At 38.8% G+C, this 21,114-nt stretch overlaps 1 protein-coding gene across 3 annotated transcripts in view; it reads right to left on the minus strand.

Annotated features, from left to right (window-relative positions):
* Positions 1-7,116: 7,116 nt before the first annotated feature.
* The window catches only part of CASD1 (CAS1 domain containing 1), a 55,116-nt gene continuing 41,118 nt past the window's right edge, over positions 7,117-21,114 (minus strand). For 2 of the 3 annotated variants that reach the window (XM_062178607.1, XM_062178608.1), the window contains 6 exons: positions 20,292-20,371; positions 17,058-17,159; positions 15,285-15,425; positions 14,404-14,481; positions 9,482-9,574; positions 7,117-8,630 (listed from right to left, as the gene is read on the minus strand). In XM_062178607.1, the coding sequence (XP_062034591.1) occupies positions 8,364-8,630; positions 9,482-9,574; positions 14,404-14,481; positions 15,285-15,425; positions 17,058-17,159; positions 20,292-20,371 (761 nt within the window). In that variant the 3' untranslated portion in view covers positions 7,117-8,363. Of the gene's footprint in view, positions 8,631-9,481; positions 9,575-14,403; positions 14,482-15,284; positions 15,426-15,451; positions 16,966-17,057; positions 17,160-20,291; positions 20,372-21,114 lie in introns of those variants that run through there. The other variant, XM_062178609.1, reaches the window with a different exon arrangement.

Below are 21,114 nucleotides of genomic sequence, written 5' to 3' on the forward strand. Positions count from 1 at the left end.
TAAGTACACAGTGACTCCTGTTGCTGATTTAACAATTTGACACTCCTGTTCATGGCGTCAGTAATCTCCCTAGGTTCTAGTCATGAGTTGCCAGGGCTATGGAAGCCTTTAGAGTTCGCTGACTTTGGTCTTATTCCGATAGGGTCATAGTCAAAGTGGAAGTTCTCTCCTCCCTTCGGAGAAGGGTACCTCCTTCTTTGATGGCCCCGTTCTTTCCACTGGGATCTCACTCACAGAGATCATTCATTTAGGTCTTTTTTTTTTTTCCATGATATCTTGGCTTTCCATGCCTGCTATACTCTCATGGGCTCTTCAGCCAGATCTGAATGCCTTGAGGGCTGATTCTGAGGCCAGAGTGTTGTTTAGGTCATCTGCCATCCTATGAGTCTGCTGTGTATCCCACTTCCCATGTTGGATCTTTCTCTCCCTTTTTGATTCTATCAGTTAGTATTAGCAGATACTTGTCTTGTTTGTGTGATCTCTTTGACTCTTAGACCTATCAGAACTATCAATTGTGAGCTGAAATTGATCACTTGGACTAGTGCGATGGCATTGGTACATGCCATCTTGATGGGATTGTGTTGGAATCCCCTGGCACATTTCTAACTCCACCATTTGCGGCCAGTCCGATTGAGCATGTTCCAAATTGTTCATCTCCTCCCTCTCTTTTTCCACTCTTAGATTTAACAGGGATCACTTTTCAGTTAAAATCACTGGCAATCAGAGAAATGCAAATCAAAACCACAATGAGGTTCCATCTCACCCCGGTGAGAATGGCTCACATTCAGAAATCGACCAACAACAGATGCTGGAGAGGATGTGGGGAAAAAGGGACACTAACCCACTGTTGGTGGGAATGCAAACTGGTTAAGCCACTATGGAAGTCAGTCTGGAGATTCCTCAGAAACCTGAACATAACCCTACCATACAACCCAGCCATTCCACTCCTTGGAATTTACCCAAAGGAAATTAATTTGGCAAATAAAAAAGCCATCTGCACATTAATGTTTATTGCAGCTCAATTCACAATAGCTAAGACCTGGAACCAACCCAAATGCCCATCAACAGTAGACTGGATAAAGAAATTATGGGACATGTACTCCATAGAATACTATACAGCAGTAAGAAACAACGAAACCCAGTCATTTGCAACAAGATGGAGGAATCTGGAAAACATCATGCTGAGTGAATTAAGCCAGTCCCAAAGAGAAAAATATCATTTGTTTTCCCTGATCGGTGACAACTGAGCGCCAAAGGGGAAACCTGTTAAGTGAAATGGACACTATAAGCAACAATGAACTGATCAGCTCCTGTCCTGACTTTAGATGTACTATGTAATACTTTATCCTTTTTAGTATTTGTTGTTGTTGTTGTTGTTCTAGTACTATTGGTTGAAGTCAGTAATTAACACACAATTATTCTTAGGTGTTTAAATTTTAACTGAAAAGTGATCCCTGTTATTCTCACACTGTCTTTTATACTACCGTGTCTGTTTGAGTGTTTACAGCAGGTGATATTGGAACAAACCAAAGCCTTCACCAACCAGGCGGTTAACCAAATGCTGCTACAGGGATATACTCGGTTCCCCACCCAGGAGACAGGGGCTTGAGACATCGCCCCATGCCAGCAGAGAGTACCTCGTCACCCCATGTCAGCAAGAAGTAGCTCTAAAGACAGATCATCATCCCTCTACCTCTCCTGAACTTTTGGGGCTAATGTAATCCCATACAACTCTTGCTTTATAAAAAACAAAAGGGGAGAATGTTAGTAAAATGGCACAGCTTATCTATGGCGCAATCTATGCCTTGGACACCATGCTATGCTCTAGCCCCAGCCACCATGTGACCACCCGTGTCAGCTCCACCCCCATCCTAATGGGATTCGCTGCTCCTGCTTCCCTGCCCGTCCCCCGGCAAAGGTTTAACAGGACCTACCTATCCTGTACACATGGCTCTCTCTCGATCTCTCTCCCTCTCTCTTTTCCTTCTTTGCCCCTCCCCTCCGTTCTGATGGGTTTCCCCACCAATAAACCCTTCCCCTTAAAACAAAACAAAACAAAACAAAGAATGGCTGAGTAAGGTAGGAAGGAAACAGGAGATGGGATGGCCTGGAAGCTTGGTGAAGACAGTTGAAAAGGGAGGCACTAAATCATCCACAGGGAATATTGCTCATAGGTTAAGTAGTGATGACTAAGAAATGATGGTGACTTTAGCAATATGGAGGTTCTTGTTGATCTTGACAAGAGCAGTTTGGGGATGCAAGAGAAAATAAATGAGGAAGTTGCTTTGGGAGCACAGAGGCAAAGAGGGATTTTGTTTTTAAGATGGGAGAAATAGGGGCTGGCGCCATAGTGTAGTGGGCAAAGCCTCTTCCTGCATGCCAGCATCCCATACGGGTTCTCCTCTTCTGACCCAGCTCTCTGCTTTGGCCTGGGAATGTAGCAGAAGATGGCCCAAGTCCTTGGTACCCTGCACCCACGTGGGAGACCTGGAAGAATTCTCCTGGCTCCTGGCTTCATATCAGGCCAGCTCTGGCCGTTTTGACCATTTGGAGAGTGAACCAGCAGGTGAAAGACCTCTCTCTCTGTCTCCATTTGTAACTCTACCTCTCAAATAAATAAATACTTAAAAGAAGAAGAAGGGAGAAATAACACCAGAACTTCTTGGCTGATAGCCAAGGTGTTCCATATCTACTTTCTGCCTAGCACCTTGCTTTATTCTTAAGAGATGCCATCTTTCATATACAGTGGTGATCTTACTAAAGGAATGGATGCTATGACAAAATAATGGGAACAGGTATTTGGTTTCACAGAGAAGGTAGAGTTAAAATTCTGCTTTTTTAAAGAAGTTAGGTTTAGGCAGATGAAAAGACTGGGAAATAAAGAACAAGAGAGAACAGTATATAACTGGGAGGTGGGATTCATGTGAAAAAGAAGTGGGTGAAAATGTTTGAATCTCGGCTGGTGCCGTGGCTTATTTGGTTAATCCTCCACCTGCAGTGCCGGTACCCCGGGTTCTAGTCCCGGTCGGGGCGCCGGATTCTGTCCCAGGTGCTCCTCTTCCAGTCCAGCTCTCTGCTGCGCCGATCCGAAGCTAGGAGCCAGGTGCTTCCTCCTGGTCTCCCATGCGGGTGCAGGGCCCAAGCACTTGGGCCATCCTCCACTGCACTCCTGGGCCACAGCAGAGAGCTGGCCTGGGAGAGGGGCAACCGGGACAGAATCCGGCGCCCCGACCGGGACTAGACCCCGATGTGCCAGTGCTGTAGGTGGAGGATTAGCCTAGTGAGCCACGGTGCCGGCCAAAAATCTTATTAGTATTTTTAAGAGAGCTAATTTCTTCTTCATAATTTTCATTATTAGAAAACTCTCAAATGTGTTCTAACTAAGGATCATGAGAGACCAGTGAGATAAAAGCTAATATAACTAGGTGAACTTGTAAAAACTATAATTATTTTTAAGCATGAAGATTTCACCCCACACATGACACAATATAGGTAAGCACAATTTTCCTTTTAAAATGTTATCTACCCCATTTTTAATGCTGTAGAATAGTATTCCAAAATGTGTATAAATTTAAAAGAATTTTCATAATTTCTTATTTATCTGTTAGCATTTTATAGCTCATAATATTCTTAACTATCTTGGAAAATGTCTCTTGTTTATACTCTTTTTGGATTTAACTTTTTTCATTGCAGCATGTTTTAACAGCAAGGAGCTTTGAAAAAGTCTAAAAGTCTATGAATGAAATTTCACAATGCTTCTAATTCCTATCATGCAAGAAGAGATTTTGTTAAAAAGCAAACACAAAGGTGCTTTTCAAAAACTTGTGTCTTAAGTTTTCATCAATCTTCAAACCACCCTAGTTATAACCCGGCTTAATATTTAGAATTTTTGGAAGCGCTGTTAAATCCAGTTCCTTAGATATCTATCCAAATTACATTTGCTTTTCAGCAGGGAAGCTTTTGTAGATCAAAAATATAGCATATTAGCAATTTAATACTTTGGACATAAAAAGCCTAACTTGATTCTTCGAAGATTTCCTAGATTGGTAAAAGTCCACATTTAAAGAGGGAGAGGCACTTTCATAAAAACTGCACATTCTCTGCTACACTGCCTTTCATCTAGCAGTGTCTGTTCCATGAAGCCCTCGCCCTATCCTGCAGGTTTTTATTTATTTACTTATCTGTAAGATGGTTTGCAATCTCCTAAATATATGTATATGTATATATATATGTATATGTATACATATATATGTATACAACACACACACACACACACACATATATAAAGATACGCTTGTTAGGACCAACGTTGTGGTATAGCAGGTAAAGCCGCTGCTTGTAACACTGGCATCTCATATGGATAATGGTTCATGTCCTGGGTGCTCCATTTCTGATCCAGCTCCCTACTAATGGCCTGGGAAGGCAGTGGAGGATGGCCCAAGTGTTTGGGCCCCTAAACCCACATGGGAGACCTGGAAGAAGCTCCTGAATCCTGGTTCCAACCTAGTCCAGCCTTGAGCCATTGCGGCCATCTGGAGAGTGAACCAGTGGATGGAAGATCTCTCTCTCCCTCTTTCAAATAAACAAATAAATCTTAATATATATATATATATATATATGCTTGTTATCACTAAAGTTAACTTTATCAAGCTTAAAAAGCTTCCTTTAACATCAGAAATAAAGCAGCACTTGTGGGAAAAAAAATTCACCCATCCTTAAAATTTTAATACTTAAACTGGAATAGTGAGGTGGCCCTGTTACTTCAGTACCAGCACATAAAATGAGCAATATGAACTAATTCTGAGGTACAATAAATGGTTTCAGGTGTAGGCTGAGTTTTTAATGCTTCTGTTGGCTATCCACAAAAATGGGAAAGTTTAAAGAAAACAAGGGATGAGGGTAGAATTGAGTCAGGTAGCTCCTTTCGGAGCCAGATGGCAGATTTCTGAATGTGATTCCTATTACAGAAAAATCTAACTTCCATGGGTTTACCTCAGTTTGAGCATATCCAAATATTCTGAAGAATGGCACGACTAATTCCACTGGTCAGTATATGAGACAAGGCAGGAAAAAATACTAAGATATTTACCACACATAATTCCTATCATTGTGGCAACTTTCACAATAGCCTCTTATCCATAAAAACCCAATAAGAAAATAAAAAATATAATGTATTTTAATTAAAATATAGTATTTTAATATTACTTTAATTATTATAAAATTATGCTAAAAATAATGCTGAATATAAAATAGGAACATACAATAAAGAAACAAGGGTTACCAGGTAAACTTTAGGCTTGAGTCCAAATAGGATAGAAAAACCTATATATTCAGCTGGGTGTCATTACTGGAAGACATAGAAGTGTTTCCAAAAAACCATAAAGATATTGGTCATCTTTCTTTTTCAATTGTTTCATCAGGAAGGAATAAGCTAAATTAAAATACACTTTACTCTTTGGCAAGTTACATGAGCAAGAATAATGTGAGCACAGGACTTGGAAGTTTTTGATTTATCACTATACTATTCTCTACTTACAAAGCTGCTGTCGAGGAGGCAGAGCAATGAATCATTACAATTGTCTATCTGGAAAATGTCAAAAGATTAAGTAAGGGCAGAAGGAGAGAGAAAATGAAAGAGTACACAGTTCTGTCCAAGAAATGCCCCTCAATGAATGGAAATATAGTTAGCACATAAAGCCAGCATTACAGAATTAACGATTACATTTTGAAAATCTTCATATAAAATTACTAATAAACCACAATGCTTTAAACCTCCTGAGTGGAAGGCAGATTATCCTTAGAAGTCCTGCTAACTAAATTACTCCTTATTCAACTATCACCTAGTAGTGATCTACCTCTCTATACTAAGAGTATACTAGAGCCTAGGGAGATTACTGACGCCATAAACAAGAGTGTCAAATTGTTAAGTCAACAACAGGAGTCACTGTGTACTTACATCTTATGTGGGATCTGTCCTTAATGTGTTGTCCAATGTGAAGTAATGCTATAACTAGTACTGAAACAGTATTTTTACACTTTGTGTTTCTGTGTGGGTGCAAACTTAGTATATACTGAATTGATCTTCTGTATATAAAGATAATTGAAAATGAAAAAAAAAAAAAACCTGGTGTTAAATTGGAAATTGCATAGAAAATTAATTTTTAAAAAATATCATGTAGGATCTCTGTCTTTAATGTGCTGTACACTGTTATTTAATGCTATAGCTAGTACTCCAACAGTATTTTTCACTTTGTGTTGCTATGTGAGGGCAAACTGTTGAAATCTTTACTTTATATACACTAAACTGATTTTCTGTATATAAAGAGAATTGAAAATGAATCTTGATGTGAATGGAAGGGGAGAGGGAGCGGGAAAGGGGAGGGTTGCGGGTGGGAGGGAAGTTATTGGGGGGAAGCCATTGTAATCCATAAGCTGTACTTTGGAAATTTATATTCATTAAATAAAAGTTAAAAAAAATAGAAATTTGATAGAATTTTTAAGATTTATTTTATTTATTTGGAAGGGAGTGCCAGAGAGAGGAAAAGATAGGTTTTTTTTGGGAAGACTTATTTGTTTATTTGAAAGGCAGAGTTACAGAGAGGCAGAGGCAAGGATGCGGGGGGAGGGAGTGGGAGAGAAAGAAAGAGAGAGAGATCCTCTAACTGCTGATTCACTCCCCAGATGGCCACAATGGCTGGAGGTAGGCCAATCCAAAGCCAGAAGCTTCTTCCAGGTCTCCCACATGGGTTCAGGGGCCCAAGGACTTGGGCCACCTTCTACTGCTTCCCCAGGCCACAGCAGAGAGCTGGATCAGAAGCGTAGCTGCCGGGATGCCAACAAGAGGTCATATGGGATACCAACACTACAGGTGGCAGCTTCACTCACTATGCCACAGCACCGTCCCCGAAAATATAATCTTCCATCCACTGGTTCACTCCCCAAATGGCCACAACAGCCATGGCTGGGCCAGGCCAAAACCAGGAGCCAGGAGCTTTATCCCACGTGGGTACAGGGGCCGATATGGGATGCTGATGTTGCAGGCAGTGGTTCTACCCATCATGCTACAATGCTGGCCCTCTAGATAGAAATTTGAACCAATCATTAATGGATCCAGCTTTATTAAAAAAAAAAAAAGGTTTAATTGACACTTTGCCAATACAAAAAATAAGCATTCACAGAACATTTATTTACCGCTTAAATTACTCCATATTTTCACATACTGTGAACAGAAAATATTTTACCCCACACATAGAAAAGCAAGTGCAATCTTTCAAACATTAAAAATTATAATCAAATCTGTACAACAGATAAATAAAAGTATACCTCTAACGGCTTATAAAAACAAAACAAAACAAAAACATTTATTGCCCAAAGTCACCGGTTTACTTAAATTCTATTATGGTCATACAACTCAATCATAACAATGTGAATCTTTAGTACACTGAACAAGTTTAGGTTCATAAATATTTTTCTTTTTAAATAGGAGGAGGAGTAATAAGAAATACCAAAATGGCTATAAAGAGCTTTCCAAACATTGGAAATAATATACAAAATTAATTAGAGGGGGGAAGCACATAAAATGGATCCACAGGGTATCTGCTATTACACTGGTATAGCTTAAGGAAAGGAAGAAAAGTACATGTTTGATTGGAAAGAAAATTTGGCTTTTTATACAAAGAAGCAATGACAACATCAACAATGACAAAACCCTGTTGTGGAGCCTTAGAGGAACTCTGTGAGACAACACGTACAAGGAATCAGGCTTGCAAACCTGAAAGCCAGAGCGAGGAAGACACACCATGTCAGGGAACACAGAACATCGGCACATGAACGCACATTAATAAAGGCCTACTGTTCAGCATTCCACACCATTGCACATGTGACAAGCAAACAATACTGCAGTCATTCTTGACTAAGAACATTTCGGTGAAGTAGGAGGTCCCATGAGGAATACGGAGGAAGACAGTCTCATTACCACACATTTAGTAAATATCACAACACCCAGCACTGTTGGCTAAGCTAATTATCTACACTTTTCACTGGAAAGGTAATCATTTCCCTGCCTTCATATGTGAACTTAAAATCATTTACAAATGGCAATATTGATCCAGTAGAAAAGATTTTTCACATGCAATCCTTTATGAACCTCTGTGGTTCTTTTTTTGTTTGTTTTCTTTTTTTCATTTTTAGTATTTCACATGAATATGTACATGTCCAATATATATTTACAACCACACATATTCAACAATGTCACCAAACTTCCTCTTGCCTCACGTTCATATTTACATCTCCAGACAGATGCTCTTCTCCTCTACGTGGACACAATGTAAGCCGAAGAGTTTGTTTTTTAGGATTTTATGAATTTAATGTCTTGATTTATCTTGAATGGATGATAAGATGAGAAGTCCGCAAAAAAACGCAGCTATACCTGCCAACCTTTTCAAGAGGGATGCATTATCTTTTGGAATAACGATCTGTGCAAGATCATTAGTAATCTGAGAAATTTCATGTGCCACACAGACAAATATGAAAGTGCTGACAATGATGTTGAGCATAGGGTTTCCAGGTATGAGTACCAAGATACCCCTCGTGTCTGCAGCCAGCCATATGTGATACTGGCAAATAAACAGCTAGGAGAAAAAAAAATATTGAAAGTTAGGTATGTACCAAGGGTACATGAATAAATCACATTTTTTCTGATAAACAATTGGTAGCATAATAATGTTGGAAATCTTTTCCAAAATCACTTGATTCAAAATCACTATTGCTCTGAGAAGTCTACTTCAGAGGCAACGTCTACATCCACACAATCTGTGCTATAAAAGAGACTGAAGAAAATAATGTTTACTCAAGAGCTCAAAATATACTTTTCCTATTTTAAGACAATTTAATAAATTTATACTCTAAAATGTACCTCTTGTGATCACAATACTTTTTAAAGATATTCTATCTCAAATAATAAAGCTCAGGCCAATCAGAATATACATTAAAATCTATTGTTTAAACTGATTTTGTGGATAAACTCATACTGTCTTGCACAGGATATTTTCACACAATATCCAAACATAGGCTGAATTTTATTATGGTAAGCATCAATAAAATGTATTCCAGTAATATGTATTTAGTTATAATTATACAACAAATAAACTTTCAGCTTGATTTCTTCAAATTCTGGTCTCAAGTTTTTCTTTCCTGATCCCAGCATCTTGGTCATGGTTGTGCTAAAGAGCTTAATAATATTAAGAGTCTCTTAATCTAGTCACTTTAAAAGAAAGGCTTTAAAAACATCCTAAAATACGTTACTGATAATACAAGTTCTAAGTCTCTCCCCCTATAATTCCATAAATAATAGCTTTGGTTTAAAAGAAAGTATATGTCAGATTTACACATGCATATACACACACATACACATACATGCACAAACATATATTTAAACCTGACTGTAAAAAATAAAGCAAAAGCAAAATATTAATGTACCAACCTCTAATGAAATTTTCCCAAACCAGGCAAAAAATGAACTGTAAACTGAACGGGCATAGCCAGGAATATTCCTTATAAGGATGAAGGCTAAAATCTAAGGAAAAATCAAAGGTAAATATTAATAATCTATTTGTTAAAAAGTAGTTTGCATGAAGCTTTCCTTAAAGTGATATATTATCTTTATGTCCCTTAACTTGACACATGTACAATAGTTTTATAAAACAGGCAAAGTATTAGCAAATTAATTTGCTCCTACAGTTTAATTAAACTGTGTTTCTTAATATATGTTGCAAAATATATGTTGCTTCCTATACCAACGTAGGCTGAGTTAGTACCTGGGTGAATAGTTTTATTTTGTGTATATTAGAAAAAACATAAACCTTCCTGAAGCCCTTTGTGTAGAAAAAGTTGATATTAAATAATGTTATAAAATACCATAATATTATTTCTTTTATAAAGTACATGGGAGTTTCAAAGAGTTTATGGAAAATGAATATTATGAAAAACCTATGCAGGGATTTCAAGCCTTTATTTTCCAAAATAAGTTTATCTTTGAATTCAGTTTTTTGATGAACTTTCTGAAGTATCCTAGTATCTGCCTGGTTGACAGCTACCCTCTCATTACTCACTTTGAAATGCTTCTAACAGCCACACTGACACAGAAAGGGTATGGTCGTGAATGTCTTCATGTTTGCTCTTCATGGCCTGGAACATGATATCTGGAACTGCATTCATACATACCCTACTTTTCTTTCTGCATCTCTCCCTAGCCCAAAAAATCTCCAGTTTAAGGGCTCCTGGCCTTCACCCCTCTCCCTTATCCTTTGTATCAGGTACAGCAATTTCGCTTTTTTCAACATTCCAATTCATAGTCTCACATTAACTAACCAGTTTACCAAGGAAAGGACTCTCCTTAAAAATCTACCCTCCTTATAAAGAAGCAAGAAACTGTGAAGAAAAAATGGTTTCCACTTTTACAACTACTTTTCAAGCACTCTTATAAAAGGACTGAAAATCTATTGACACTTCAGAACATCTCCATATTCACTGTTGACCACCCTGGGCATTTTGTAGAAAGATCTGGAAAGAAGCCTGTGGGATGCATAAAAGATGAGGAAATAGGAAGAGGCATGTGGAGAACTGTCATTGGGAAAAAGTAACCCTGGTTAACTCCTCAGGTATAAATAAGGTGAACGATTCTCACAGGATGGACAGACTCCAGGTTACATCTGGCCTTTTGCCTGCGTTAGTTCTGGAACTTAGGGCAAGGCACTTCATCTTTGGATCTATTTCTTCATCTATAGCTTAAGGTAAGCTTAGCTTTGAAACATTGATGGGAATATTATATGAGAAAACATATATAAGGTACTTAATATAGTATACATTGTAAGTCATTTAAGGAAATGAATGAGACAACTCATAGTGTACTAAATGATACAAGTCATGAAGGTGAGACTGAGATAAAGCCCTGAAACATGACACCAATTAATGAGTTAACAACGCATTAGCTCTAAAATGCTAGATAGAATGACACATACATACAAATCAGTAGACTCAACAACAGAAACACAGAAATTGTCCTAAGCAAGTCACTTTTTTTCTTTCTGCCTGTAATATTCCCCACGTGTATTCTATTTCCATAGCATATTCAAGTCTTAGGTTTTGTCATACGTTTAGTAAACAAAAGTGACTAGGGGAGTAGAAAATCAAAGAAATAATAACTATGGAGAAGACAACTGGAGTCTGGGGAATTACTGGCTTGATACAGAAATAATAAGGTTGAAGTTTCATCAGCGTTTGTGACTTGACAAGTACTGCACTAAGTACTTTGCAAACATTATTTATTGTTCATCATTTGTTCTATAGCTAAGCCTTTCTGGAAATTTCTATCCAGACTAATGGGCAAAACCAAAAAGTCAGGATTTTGCCTTTGTTGGATCAGGTTGGGAAATGCTTTCCAATAGGAAACAAGGATCTGGATGTTTCAAATCTTCAGTAGCCTCTTCAGATCAGTGGTCTCAGGACAGAAACCAATCATATAAGCATGTGTGTATGAGTGTGTGTGTGTGTGTGTATAAAATCACAATGCCCCAGGGGATTTGTGTGCACGCGCGTGCACACACACACACACACCCGTCTGCATCTGAGAGTGCAGTATGCTCAAAATAAAGATGGAAACTTAGTGTTTGAAGCCACTGGGATGCTCTTGACTTTTACAATGGGGGGCAAATGCCCTTGAAAAGTAACTGTGCTTGCATTTGTGTTCACAGTCCATCCTTTTACTCTGCGGTGAAAATCTGAGGCCTGTTTACAAAAAACTGAACCTCAGAGTTGTGAGTATGTGGGTGGTGGTGACTGGAAGGGCAAGCGATAAGCCTCAGGAGCACATGCTAGGGTTACTCTACAAACAGCCATTTTCATATTCCTCTGTATTGGGCACTGTGGCTGGTAATGTCTCCCCCCTCATCCTGTGAGCTGCAGAAATGATACCAGATATGATATACAGAGAGTTACTGGTAAGAACTATTGCTGCCTAAAGAAGCCATAAAAATGTTAAATGAATATAGTATAATGTCTAAAATTTCATTATCAGTTGCTTTTGGAGTATTTATCAACGACCTGGTGGCACCAACAATACAGAAGGTTAAGGGAAATCAAACAGAAGTTAAGATCTAAGCAATCAGTCCTCTGGAAATCCTCCTGCTCCTCTTTGCCAGGCTACTCATCTCTCAGAGCTCGGCTCAGACACCGTGTCCTCCAAGAACGCTGTTAATGTCCAGATAGGCTATTAGGAGGGCCAGGAAGCACTCCCATATGCTTCCAAAGCAACTTGTGCTAAACTATTCCCACACTCATCACAAAGGCCTATGATTACCTGGGATCAACCAGAAGCATTGTATCTCTGCAAAATGTCCATCTGGTGTGAGCTGCCCCTGGCATCTGCCTACGTTTCTTGCATCATCACACACTTCTCTGGACCCTGGCTGTTTCAGTGCCACCACCACTCCGACCCTCCCCTCGCCAGTCTTCTTTAAGCTCATTGGATCTGCCATGCTCCAATCCATTTTAGGGTCAAAGTTATTTTTTTTTTGTAAAGATATATTTTATTTGAAAGGCAGAGTTACAGAGAGGCAGAGAGAGAGAGAGAGAGAGAGGTATCTTCCATCTGCTGGTTCACTCCCCAGATGGCTGCAACGGCTAGAGCTGTGCCGATCTGAAGCCAGGAGTCAGAAGCTCTCCCACTTGGGTACAGGGGCCCGAGGACCTGGGCCATCTTCTACTGTTTTCCCAGGCTATAGCAGAGAGCTGGACCGGAAGTGGAGCAGCTGGGACTTGAATCGGCACCCATATAGGATGCTGGCACTATAGGCGGTGGCTTATATCTGCTGTGCCACAGCGCCAGAACCCTAAGTTCTTTTTTTAAAAGAATTATTTATTTATTTACTGAATTGCAGAGGGGGCTGGCGCCATGGCATAGCAGGCTAGGCCCCCACTGCAGTACTAGCATCCCATTTGGGTACATGTTAGAGTCCCAGCTGTTCCGCTTCTGATCCAGCTCTCTGCTATGGCCTGGGAAAGTAGTGGAGAATGGGCCAAATCCTTCAGCCCCTGCACCCATGTGGGAGGCCTGAATGAAGTTCTTGGCCCCTGGGTTTGACCTGGCCCAGCCCTGGCCGATGTGGCCATTTGGGGAGTGAACCAGCGGATGGAAGACCTCTCTTTCTCTCTTTCACCTTCTCTCTGTATTTATGCCTTTCAAATAAATTAATAAATCTTTTTTAAGAAAGAAAGAAAGAAAAAGCAACAGAGAAGGGAAGAGGGAGAGGGAGAGAAAGAAGGGGAGAGAGAGAGAAAAAAGGAAAGGAGAGAAGGATGGGAGTGGAGGGACAATGGGAGAGAGGGAAGGGGAGCGGAGTTGGAGAGGAAGAAAGAGAGGAAGAGGGGAAGGGGAGAGTAGGAGACAGGAAGGGGGAGTGAGAGAGAGGGTTGGGGATAGGGAAAGAAGGAGAGAGAGAAAGAGAGATCTTCCATCCACTGGTTTACTCCCCACAAAGGTCTAGGCCACCCAAAGCCAGAAGTCTGGAAATCCATACTTGTCTCCCACAGGCATGGCAGGGCCCAGCAGTCTTCTGTTGCTTTCCCAGGCACATTAGTAGGAAGCTGGATTGGAAATGGAGCAGCCAGGCTTGAATCAGCCCTCCCATAAGGGATGCCAGCATCATAGGTAGTGGCTTAACCCTTAACCTGCTGCACACAATGCTGGCAAGGGCCCTCCACACCTCACCTCTCCATTCTCAGTGTACACTGCTTCTATTCTCCTATTGCATTATATACTTGTATTTATAATTATGTGGTTTTATATGATTTCTCTCCGAAACAGAATAATATAGACTCCATGAGGATAGGAATTATGTCTGATTTGGTTACCACTGTATCCCCTCGTATAATACCTGGCACATGGTATCAAATATTGAATATAGTTTTGAAATACATGAACAAATATTTACATATTCATATCTTTATTTTAGACTGTATGTTTCTGAGGGCAGGTGCTATGTCTTATTCAACCCTGAGCCTCTTGCACCTAGCACGCTACTTCATACCTGGTCGATAATTGATAAGCATGATAAACATTGAAGTAAAGACATTTGAGTAAGTGATGAAAAAGCAAATATGAAGATGGGAATTAACATTTTCCAGGTGTCTATAAACAACAACAACTGAGCTAGATCAAATCTGTGTATGTGACACAATAACCCTTGAAGGAAACTTTGATATCTTACTGCTTCAGAGGAAGTAAGGACTTAAGATTAAGTTACTTCTCTACATTTTCTGGAGTTTGATCTGAAATCTCTGTGCCCCTAAGGACTATGTTCTTACCAAGAATTAGGAAGTAAAAAGTCTCTAAGTCAAGATAATTACCTGGACCACAGAAACAGATGGGTGGAGTTCATTGCACTCTGCTTTGTTTTTACAACTGCTGGCCCAGATGGAATAGGTCTAAAACCAAAATGTATAGGTCAGTTCACGAACACAGGGAAGCCTGGAAGAGTACAATTCTCACAATTTTCTCATAGTTTTGTTTATAACTTGCGCTTCGTTATGCCATAAAAAAGCATCAGCAAAAACTGCCCAAAGGTTTGCTTTTCACTTGTTTTGATCCACACAATTGCCCAAACAGAAGAAACAGAGAGGACAGCACAAGTCTGTGACTGTCTGGAATGAGTGGTCACAAGGCAGTGATGGCTCCTCATATCACAAACCTTACATTGTATTTTTCCTAAATTAATTTGATATATACTACATGTATATAATAAGAATATATTTACTTTGAAAGCCAGAGAGAGAGAGAGAGAGAGAGAGAGAGAGAGAGAAAGCCATTTCCTATCTGTTGGTTTACTCCCCAAATACCCAAATACTGGGGAGGGGCCTGGTTGAAGCTGGGAACCATGAACTCAACCTGGGTCTCCCACATGGGTGGCAGGGATCAGTCCAACTGGAGCCATCACTGCTGCCTCCCAGGGTGCACATTAGAGGAAGCAGGAATTGGGAGCAGAGCTAGGATTCTAATCCAGACACTGTGATGTGGCATACAGGTAATTTAAGCACTGTCTTATCTGCTTCTTCATATTTTAAATTATATATTTATTCTCTTTAAAAGTTATATCTATTTTAAAAATAAGGATAAAATAACTTAAAAATTAAAGACTTATTAAGAATAATTGGTTACTTTCCCATATATTAAAGTAAATTTTCTATTCCATTTAGGGTTTTCAAAAATTAGATTACATCTTAAAACTTACCAAGAAAGAAACTACTGAAATAAACAACAGAAAATTTGAAATTTTGTTGGAAAAAAGAGGTTCACCCTTTCCTTCAGAAAGGACCTGACGCTTCTGCAAAGCCAGATAAATAAAAGCAAACAGCATTCCATGGAAGACAACCTGAAAAAACAGAGAGGAAATCTGTTTTCAACAGCTACTGTGCTGAGGAATTATTGTATGTAAGCAGGTATGTTAAAACCTTTGAGGCTTGGAATTTCTAAGAAGGACTTAAGCTTCAAGAGTAAATCTTTAAGCAGTGAAAAGAAAAATGATTGTCAGAAATCAGGAGCAATAAACAAGCAAACAGCTCTCCTAACAGTGAGACACAGCTGGTTACTTCAGAGAGGTCTCCGCAGTAAGTGAAGTCATAAGGACAATTCAAAAATAATGGCAAAAAGTCTGATAGAAACACATGATAATTTTAATGTGCCCAACAAAGAAAAACCACATTTTATATTGTCCTTTCAGTCAGATAAGACAAATAGCACTGGCAAGTTATACCCTCACAAGGAATATTCATATATGCATGTAGGAGTAGAAAAAATATATGTGGGCCAGAAGCACCTGAGTTTTCTCTTTGAAACAAAGACTTAATTTGATCTATCATGACAATACACGGAATGTTTGCATCCTCTGAAATTCACAGGTGGAGGCCTTATCCTCAGTGTGATGGTTTTGGAGGTGGGGCCTTTGGGTGATGATTAACTAATTCATGAGGTGAAAGCCTTCTAGTGCCCTTACCACACACCCTCTAAAGAGAGCTCCCTGTTCCTTCTATCCCGTGAGGACCCAGTGAGGGACGAAGGCCTTTATCAGATACCAGACCTGCTAGCACCTGGATCTGTTTTGTTCAGCTACCAGAATGGTGAGAAATAAATTTCTGTTACTTATCATCTATTCCGTCTATGGTATTCTGTCATAGCAGCCCAAACAGATTAAGGTAATCATATCAAAGTAGACTGCTCTAGTGAAAATGTTGAGAATTTAAAATTATTTGATATGAAGACTTTAGCAAACATTTTTATTCATATGTGGTTTATAAATACAATAGTGTACATTGAAAAGTGCTCAAAATAGGCATTAGGTTGTACATTAAGTGGCACAAAACAGGTATTAAGAACACACTTGCTGAAGGGAACAGAGTAGTCACAGAGGAAGGGAAAGGAGACAGAGTGAAGTGAAATAATGAATATTTACGTGGTAGTTATTATTTTCCAAATGCTGTACCACATGTTTTACATTGTCTTGGCCAATTGAATCTTAATCATCTTTCAAGATGATATTAATGGGGTAATCCAAGACATTCCTCTCTCTTCTCTGATACTTTTACCACAAAACTCATATTGCATATTTATTGCTTCATTAGAAATAATAATCTTGGATTTCAAACTAGATTGTTAAGGCTTACTAGAACCCTTATGGTATGTCTTCCATCAGGGTACATATTGAGATCCAATAAATATTGTTTTGAATGGCTGATGTGTACACGTGATGGATTACCCATAAATCAAAATTATAACTCAGGCAAAAGTCACTTTGTAATCAACACTTTTACAATATTTTCCTTTTGATATAAATACACATGCATCCCATGTGTATGCCATACAAGAAAAAGGGTTGTGGTGGACTTCTTCGACTTGCTAAAACATATTTCTTTGTCCTAAAAGTAAGTAAAAAATAGTTCAGAAATTTTCAAGTCATTTTCTAGTACTATAAATTGAAATGGCAAAATAGCACAGAGTAAATACATACGTAACGGTCTAACCTCCATCTGAACCACCACTCATACACATTCCCTTGCAGCTCAAAGCACTTGGACAACGGCCAGAGAGAAAATATCTTCTCAAATGCACCCTGAGAAAAGGAATCCAGAAAACACTAGATTAAGATGATACAAGTCAGTACTTTCTTTTCCATTCTGTTATAAATTGGAGTTTTCTACAGCTAGGATAATATAGGTATCATCCACAGTTTAAAAATTCCATTCCACTCAGAAACATGATTTCATTTAAAATTCACTTGAAGTTAATTTTTTTACCAGTGGCCATTAAAAATAACTTACAGGTTTTTAAACTTATTTTTACTTCATATGAAAGGCTACAGAGATTGCAATTTTTTAAAAAACTGCTGATTGAAAAAATATTCTATTTAAAATATGTAAAATATATACTAATCAAATGAAAAAATATAAAGTACCTCAGCCAATATAGTATCAATAGCCTAAAGAATGAATGTTACAGGCCGGCGCCATGGCTTAACAGGCTAATCCTCCGCCTTGCAGCGCCAGCACACCGGGTTCTAGTCCCAGTTGGGGCGCCGGATTCTATCCCGGTTGCCCCTCTTCCAGGCCAGCTCTCTGCTATGGCCCGGGAGTGCAGTGGAGGATGGCCCAAGTCCTTGGGCCCTGCACCCACATGGGAGACCAGGAGAAGCACCTGGCTTCTGGTTTCGGATAAGCACGATGCGCCGGCCGCAGCGGCCATTGGAAGGTGAACCAATGGCAAAAAGGAAGACCTTTCTCTCTGTCTCTCTCTCACTATCCACTCTGCCTGTCAAATAAATAAATAAATAAATAAATAAACGTTTAAAAAAAAAAGAATGAATGTTACAGTTTTTCTTTCTTTAATGCCCTTAATGTCTATTACTATAATTAACAATTTGAGTTAAAAGAGTCCTCTGATTCAGCTGTCTTAATCAGCTATACCTATCATTACCAGCTTTTGAAACAAAATTTATAATTTCACTCTGGTCAAGTTAGTGATGCTACCCTCTGATTAATCTGGAAAATCTGGGAACAGTCTCAGGTACATTCATGTACACTAATGAAGTTTTATGAAGAAGGGAACAAAAACCTCAATTTCCAGGCTAAACAATGACAACAAACTCTATTAAAAAAAGCTCCATTATTAGACCTAATGCCATAGCATATAAAAGTAACATCATGATTTTTAAAAGGCTATTAAAAGACAAAGAAAAATGTGAAAATAATATTATACGTTAGGTAACGCAAAACCCTTAGGTCAGAAGAACTTTATTATTTTCGCAAAATGTAACAGTTTCCATGTGACATACGTAACATATTAAAAATAGTTCATATCAAAATCTATTCCTGAGAAAATTAAGGATGACTCTTACCAAGAGTTACAATTCAAACTACTTATAGATCATATATACACTGATATTAATATAGGTATATAATGGGCATATATCTGTTAAATATAGATATGATCTTATAGATGTGTGGCATATCTATCACATATGTATAACAATATTTTATTTCTAATTAAATAAGTATTTCTTATGTGCTAAATAAGTATTGAGCACCCATTTCACAAAAGACAGAGGCTGCACTGCGTGTATTTTCTTTGTTGTTCAATGGTCAACACCAAATCAAAGCTGGAAAAACCTTAGTCCCTCTGCTGAACCTCGGGTCAGCTTGCCTTTCTCTTCCTCAGAAGAACCCACAGAGTGGTAGGAATTTCAATGACTGTCAAGTAGTTGCTGCTATTACCTGGCTATTTCTTTATGCATTTATCTGCTATCTCATTATTATTTTATTTATGTATGAAAAATCTCAAGTTTCTGGCAGAAAAAGAAATAATTCTAAGTCTGAAAATAAGTAGGGCCAGCGCTGTGGTGTAGCAGGTTAAGCTGCCGCCTGCAATGCCAGCATCCCATATGGGCACCAGTTTGATTTTCAGCTGCTCCACTTTCAATCTAGCTCCCTACTAATAGACTGAGAAAGCAGCGGAGGATGGCCCAACTCCTTGGGCCCCAGCACCCATGTGGGAAACGGAAGAAGCTCCTGGCTCCTGGCTTTAGCTTGCTTAGCCTTGGCCTTTGTAGCCATTTTGGGAGTGAACCAGCAGATGGAAGAGCGCTCTCTCTCTCCCTCTCTAACTCTGCCTTTCAAATAAAATAAATAAATCTTAAAAAGAAAATAAGTGTAAAAGCCTATGAAAAAGCAAAACAAAACAAAAAACCTAAACCATCTTTTTCTTTTTTTTTAATTTGACAGGTAGAGTTATAGACAGTGAGAGAAAGAGACAGAGAGAAAGGTCTTCCTTCCGTTGGTTCACTTCCCAGATGGCCACCACGGCTGGTGCTGCACCAATCCGAAGCCAGGAGCCAGGTGCTTCCTCCTGGTCTCCCATGCGGGTGCAGGCGTCCAAGCACCTGGGCCATCCTCCACTGCCTTCCCGGGCCACAGCAGAGAGCTAGACTAGAAGAGGAGCAGCCGGGACCAGAACCCAGCGCCCATATGGGATGCCGGCGCCGCAGCCGGCATCTACACTCAACACAATTAGGTACAAAATAAAGTGTTGGAGATGTGAGTAAACTGCAGAATGTGTCACAACTATGAGCATTCAAATGAAGATATTTTGTTATAAAAATCCTGCTGCCCAAGTAATAAATCTGCCAGATAGACTTAACCAGCAAGTAGCAGACTGCCATCCTGCTGATACAACCAGAAAATCTCAACCATCCCAACAAGAGAACACAAGTTTAGAGCCAGAAAATGACCAAAAAGTTTATTAAATTAAACTACAAATATACAAACCCCTTTGCCCCTACGTTGATTTTACAAACTGCTCACATTTTACTCCCTGCAGTTAGAGATACTCAAGTAACACTTTGATGCAATGAATAATGCACAAAGTAGGCTGTGCATTCTGTCAGAATTCTGATCTCCACTTAGAGCAGTGTCTTGTAAGAGGCTTTCAATGAGCGTCTGATTGATTGGATCAAAGTCAGGTAAAATGGGTCTGGAACAAGTGCCAGAGGAAGAGCTCTAAATGCTCTGACAACAGAAACAGTGGTAACAAAAGCAGAGAGGTCTCAAAGAACTCCAGTGAGTAGGCAACTGCAGAGTGACACTTTTATTGCAGTCATTACAAAATGGAACAAAAAAAAGCTCTCACTCTTCTCACATACTTTAACAGAACTGAACCTGATTACAAAATACAAACCGAAAATTGTACAAACCTGAGAATATGCCAAAAAACATATGCACAACAGCAAAAAGGCCAGTTTCAATAGTAAACCAAAGTGCCACAAACAATTTCCTAAAAGGGAAAATATGTAATTTACTAAGAAATATAATTTTATATTGGAAAACAGAGTAAATCTCTATTTATATTTTGAATTGTTCTTACAATAATTTTAGGTTATGTTTGAGGCTACACAAAATATATCTGGAAAGTATAAACTATAAATAGGGCAAAAGGAAAAAACGATGGATTCTTTCTAGGAACAGGGCATAACTGAAGCACTACATATTTGCTAGTAATCTGCGATGAACATAATTTAAAATACCTCTGGAACACAGTTATATCTATTCCACAATGTTCAGTGTAATTTTAACAAATACATTGAGTATAACTTAGGTAATATTTCTTAAAGTTCCAAAGAGAGAGTTTAAACTCTTTAAGGAACTAGGATCTCACCACAAGATATATTTTAGCATACACACATTCTAAATTATGTATTCAAGGTTTACACATATTATTTATTTGATGGACATACTGGGTCTGTGTAGAGTAACTAAACTACAGAGGCTGTCCTAAGACCCTAGTGAACTTAATAATACAGACTGGAAACTCAACTCCTCCCAGAAACATTATCTGCTAAAGGAATGGAAGCAATGGAAAATATTGTTTGATATGTAGTTATTTGGTTGAAAGGTCAAATTAAATATATTTTCCATAAAAGTAAAGATTTTAATGATATGATCTTAAGGAAAGAAAGCATTAAGATAAATGATTGTGGCCTTGCTCTGAGCATTATCAGTAACAGGGTATGTAAAACA

Source organism: Lepus europaeus, chromosome 20, assembly GCF_033115175.1.
Source record: "Lepus europaeus isolate LE1 chromosome 20, mLepTim1.pri, whole genome shotgun sequence".
Classification (NCBI taxonomy): domain Eukaryota; kingdom Metazoa; phylum Chordata; class Mammalia; order Lagomorpha; family Leporidae; genus Lepus; species Lepus europaeus.